This window comes from Gavialis gangeticus, unplaced genomic scaffold (genome assembly GCF_001723915.1).
Source record: "Gavialis gangeticus isolate Ggan-Ray unplaced genomic scaffold, GavGan_comp1, whole genome shotgun sequence".
NCBI classification, from domain to species: Eukaryota; Metazoa; Chordata; order Crocodylia; family Gavialidae; genus Gavialis; species Gavialis gangeticus.
Window position 1 is genome coordinate 17809364 of NW_017729015.1, and position 5106 is coordinate 17814469.

Genomic DNA, 5106 nt, shown 5'->3' on the forward strand with positions numbered 1-5106 from the left:
GCTGCCTGCCCCTCCTCTGGGCACACAGGGGTAACAGGGGGAGGACTGGTGCGATCAAACTGCAGCCGCCTGCCGCCTCCCTGCTTCGCTGGCTCCCGAGGCTCCTAGCCCTGGCTGCCGATGCCCATCAATCACCCCAAGTGCAAGGAACATTCCTCTTTAATTGAGAGCAGAGACTCTACCCTCATCTCCCAGCCCTGACGGCCCACTGTGCCCAGCAGGTGCCCACTGTGCCCAGGCCGGTCTCCCCAGCCTCTGTGCCATGACCTGCCCTACCTGTGGGTTGCGGAAGTGGAACTCCTTCCGCCCAGCGGGGACGCGGTGCAGCAGCACCCACTCCTCCTGCAGTACGGCCTCGGGGGCACCGGGCTCCCCATCCCCAGCCTTGCAGAAGTAGGTGGCGCAGGCCGAGTGGTCTCTGCAACGACAGGGCCGCAGCAAGGTCAAGGGCCCCTCAAGGGGAGGGCCCCTGTTAGCTTTGGGGGCAGCCAGAGCGGGTCGCCGCTCACCTGTGTTCCAGCGCAGCCACCAGGAAGCCGCGGGAGGCCAGCTCTGCGCAGAGTGCCGAGTACACTGTCCTGCAGACACAGGGCACATGCCATGAGGGCTCCAGGGGCATCAAGTGCCCTTGGCTCCCACCCACCCACATCTGGGGAGCACCAGGCCTGTGGTGTCTCTGGGCCCTGCCCCATTCCCAGCTGGTTGGGCTCTCATGGGCCTTGCTGCCAGGCTCCCTGGGGAAGATCCTGACCTAGGCACAGGCCTTGAGCGGGCTCAGGTTGCTTCTGGCACTGGGCAAGCCACAAGCAGGCCCATCCCAAAGGGGCTGAGAGCACATGGCTTCCACGGACTGCAAGGGGGGGGGAATGCAGGTGCCTAGCACATCTGACTATTAAGCCAGCCAGCCCTCTGGGCCCATGCACATGGAAGCCACCTTGGAGGCCTGCCTGCTAGACATGCATTTGCTGTGTCTACAGTGGCTTTGATCCCAATGAGGCCAGGCTGAGTGGGCCACGGGATGCTCTGTAGAGGGCTCGCAGTGTCAGTGTGACCCCAGTGAAAAGGGCTGGAGGGCGCTGACATCTGTGTGGTGTTCAGTCCACCTCTGTGGGGACAGGCGTGGGGGGCACTGACCAGCTGAGAACGGAACTGGTCGTAAAGACGGAGCTCCTGTCAGTGTCACGATGCTCAATGATGCCCGCTGAGTTTGGCTCAGGGCTAAGGCACACATAAGCAGCTTGTCCTGCTCTGAAACCCACCCCTAACTAAACCGCTGCCCAGCCGGGCTGGGGCAAACGTGGGCTCAGCCTGGACACCACAGGCTGGACATCTCTGGGCATCCAGACCAACTGGCTATCGGGGCTAAAGGAGAAGCGACTGCCTCTGCAGCCAGGATCCTGCTCCCTTCCACCCAAATGGAGCTGTAGTGGGGCAGGGGCTGGGCTGGGGGCTCTTACCGAAAGGCGCCCAGGCCATGGGAAAAGATGATCAGTGGGTACTTGCTGCTGCATGGCTTAAAAGGCCCGTTCCAGCTGACTGGGACCCTGAAAGAGCCTGCAGGGACATGCGAAATTATGACCCCTGCACAAGCCCAGCAGCCACAGGATTCGAGTCCTGATTCCAGCTGGACACAGGGCTATGGTGGGCAAGGCTCCTCCCAGCCTCCCTCCTCTCAGGAGGAGCATCCCAACCTCCCTAGGCTCCAAGGCACGAGTGGCTGAGGTGCCTTCATCAGCTGCTAGACACTGAAAGGTGGCCGGCCTCGGGGCAGAGCGAAGTGGGGAAGGATGCTGGGTGCCTGAGCACACGGACAGCACCAGACCCACTATGGCCCCTTCTAACAGAAAAGGAGATTCCCTCCAAGGGTCTCGCCCTGCGCCCCTTGGACGCCCCTCTCCCATCCAGGTGGTAGTGCTGGGGTGAGACAGGGGTCCCAGCCTCCACTGCAGGCATGACTAGCAGGCTACCCCAGGAAGCCAGGGGCAGGGACGTGCTTACCAAAGGCGACACTGAGCAGCGGGGTGCACCACTTCCAGTGGAGGTTGGCGTAGTCAGCCAGCCCGCGGCAGTACTCATAGCGCGGGATCCAGAGCGGCTGCTCCACGCCCTCCTGGGGCAGGCAGGGGTAGAAGAGGCGGAAGAAGAGCCCCTGGGGAGAGAGGCACCAGTGAGACATGCCCCATCCAGTCAGGCTCTGAATGGGAGGCAGGCCTCACTCGGTGGAAGGGACCAGGGGGACCCTCTCACCCACCTCCTGCCCAAACTGGCCAGGGAATGGCACCCAGAACCCTCTCCCCACGGCTGGGGTCAGTGCAGCTGATGTCCCCCTCACCGTGAGCCCCCCCCACAGGGCCTCGCTCCTCATGCCATGGGTTGCATCTTGGCAAGGCTGCTCATCATTTAGAGCTCCTGGTTCCCAAATTGCGAGGGAAGATGGAATCAGGCCTGGCAGAGCTGATGCATGGAGCCACCCTGTGGCCAAAGGCGAGAGGACAAAGATGCTGAAGGGATGGACTGGAAAAGCAGCAAGTCGGGGATCTCATCGCCCTTCTGGTACTAGACCCCACAGCCCCCTGTCCTCCCCGGCCCCCCTCCACCTGGGGCCTCAGCCGGGGCGATACCCCCCTCTGGCCCTGCTCCACCAGCCTCCCTGGGATGATAAAGAAAGACTTCACGGGACTCCACCAGGAGCTGGCCGCTCCTTGGACCCAAGCACTAAGTGATCCGCCATCACCTTTGCCTTCCCTCCTGCTCCTGCCCCCATCGGCTTGTTACACCCACGGGCTGCACCTGGTCTTAGAGTTGGCCTGGAAGCTCCCTGGGGCACAGACCAGGCTTTAGTAGATCCGAAGAGCACAGGCTCTGGTCCCAGGGCTTACACAGCACCGAGCAGTCACCCTCTGTGACTAATGCCAGGGGCTGCGTGAAGCAGCTGGAGAGAGAATCCAGGCAGAGGAGACAGGAAGAGACCGAAAGCCTCAAGCCCAAGTCAGCATAAAATGTACAGCTCAGAGCTCTGTGCTCAGATGCCTCAGCCCCGAGTCACTACAAACCGCCCCCGCGAGGCCCTGTGACCCACTCAAGGAAAGATCAGCCTTTTTGTTGTTGTTGTTTTTAAAAGGAAAATGTTTCGTGTCCCAAGTCATATCAGCCAAATCAATTCCAAATCTGTGTGACTCATTCAAGAACCATAAGTGGCCCTACAACTGGCAAACATCCTCCACCCCTGCCTGGGGCTTCAAATACTTCCAAATCCTTCGGCGGGCATCCTACGTGCAGGCCCAAGCCTGGAGGCTTGGGGTTCGAATGCCCCTGAGTTTCGTTTGCTCCTGCAGCCGTACAGCTGAGGGTAAGCCAAGGAGAAGCCTCCTATTTCCATAGAGTTGGCATCCTCCCGCTGGAAGCCTAAATGGGAGGCTAACGATGACGTTCACACAGGGTGCCCTGTCTGCAAGCCAACAGGGGTGCACCCTCCACTACAGAGTGCCATTTGAACTGCATAACCTCAGTCAGAGTCCTATGTTCATGGTTTTCCCCTGCCAGGAGGAAAACCACCTGGGTGATCATGGCGGAGACAGCTCACAGCGTGTCTCCACCTGACAGATCATGGCATCTCCCCGCAGTCAGGGCGAGATCAGCTCCCAAAAAACCAAGGCTCCCACACCCGGGAAACCAGCCCTAGAGCCGCCCCCCATGCCCCACACCGTACCTTGCGGGTCAGGCCCACCATCACGTCGGTGCAGCCCACCTGGTGAGGTCCCTGCGCCGGAGGCAGCCCCAGGGACTGCACAGCCCCCATGCCTTCCAGCGCCGATCACGGACGGGAGCTGCCTTGCCCCACGGTGATGAAACCGGGCCCGTTCAGCCCACTTCCCTCATCGGCTTCCTGTTGATCACAATACCCAGCCAGTGCCCAACTGCCTGGACTTGGGACCCGACAGTGATGCAGAAAGGCAGGGCCATGGCCCCAGAGCTCCCTCGGTGCCCAGGCTCGCTGCGTGCGGCATGGGTGACGCTTCCCAGAGGGAGCCGGGACGCCCGGGCTCTTGCCTGGCTCTGTCACCGCCTCACTCCACCCCCTTGCCCAAGTCCCTTCGCCCCGTTCTCCATGATACCGTGGGGGGGATGGCCAGGGAAGCCCAACAAACCGGCGGCCTGGCGTCGCGAACAGCAGGGCCTGTGGGCTCGTCTCTCGTGGTCTGGATTCGCTTCGATGACTCCTGGTCCCCCGGGTTTGCTGCCGGTTGCTCCCTGCCCTGCCCCGCCACCTCCATCTCCCCCTTGAAGGTTGTATCCTCCCGTCTCCGTACCCCCTGCTTCGGGCCCGTCCTGTCACGGCACCCGACGCAGCCAGCTTGGGGTCGCACAACCTTGTGCTGTCTCTACCTACCTACCTCCTTATCGTGTCTGCTCACTCCCACGTCCACGTCCCTGTGCCCGTCTATACGCCCCATCAACCTCTGCTTTCAGGTGCAAATCTACGCCGTGCTCCACCGGGCTCCGGACCCGCATCTCCCCACAGCCACGAGCCGGGTCCTTGCCCAGGCGCCACTAGCTGGAGGCGGCAAAGGGCTCCTGGGACAGGACCCCCCAGGCCTTGGGCCTGCTCCAAGCCGGGCGAGCGGAGCGCCCCAGGCAGCGCCGAGCCAGGGGGTGCTGGGCGGCCGCAGGCGCCTGGGCCCGAGCCCTGGGGTGCAGGGGGGGTGCGGGGTCCCGAAATGCAGGTGGGGAAACTGAGGCGAGGCGGGGCGGGGCGGGGCCGCCAGGGGGCGCTGCAGGCCCAACGCGGGGGAGACGGAGCACCTACCCGCAGCGTCGCCTGCACCCCCGGCGCGGGACATGCCGGGACATGGAGTCCAGCCACGCCCAGCGCCAAGCTCCCAGCAACCTCCGGGACCGCAACTCCGAGCATCCCCCGCGGCCTTAGACGCTATCCCAGGACTACGACTCCCAGCCTCCTCTGCGGCTTAGCCCCGCCCCCAGGACTCCAACTCCCAGAACACTCTGCGGCGCAGCCCTTCCTCAGCCTCCAAGTCCTAGAATCCTCTACGGCTCAGACCGTCCTCAGCTTCCAACACCCAGAACCCTCTGCGGCTCAGATTTTCC

General features: G+C 63.0%; 1 protein-coding gene across 3 annotated transcripts in view; it reads right to left on the reverse strand.

Moving 5' to 3' along the window:
• The window catches only part of PAFAH2 (platelet activating factor acetylhydrolase 2), a 14465-nt gene extending 10378 nt beyond the window's left edge, over positions 1-4087 (reverse strand). Inside the window, exons 1-5 of one of the 3 annotated variants that reach the window (XM_019512452.1) lie at positions 3710-4087; positions 1999-2149; positions 1458-1554; positions 510-578; positions 277-418 (exon numbers count right to left, since the gene is read on the reverse strand). In XM_019512452.1, the coding sequence (XP_019367997.1) occupies positions 277-418; positions 510-578; positions 1458-1554; positions 1999-2149; positions 3710-3799 (549 nt within the window). In that variant the 5' untranslated portion in view covers positions 3800-4087. Of the gene's footprint in view, positions 1-276; positions 419-509; positions 579-1457; positions 1555-1998; positions 2150-2251; positions 2860-3709 lie in introns of those variants that run through there. The other 2 variants (XM_019512453.1, XM_019512451.1) reach the window with 2 other exon arrangements.
• Positions 4088-5106: the final 1019 nt, after the last annotated feature.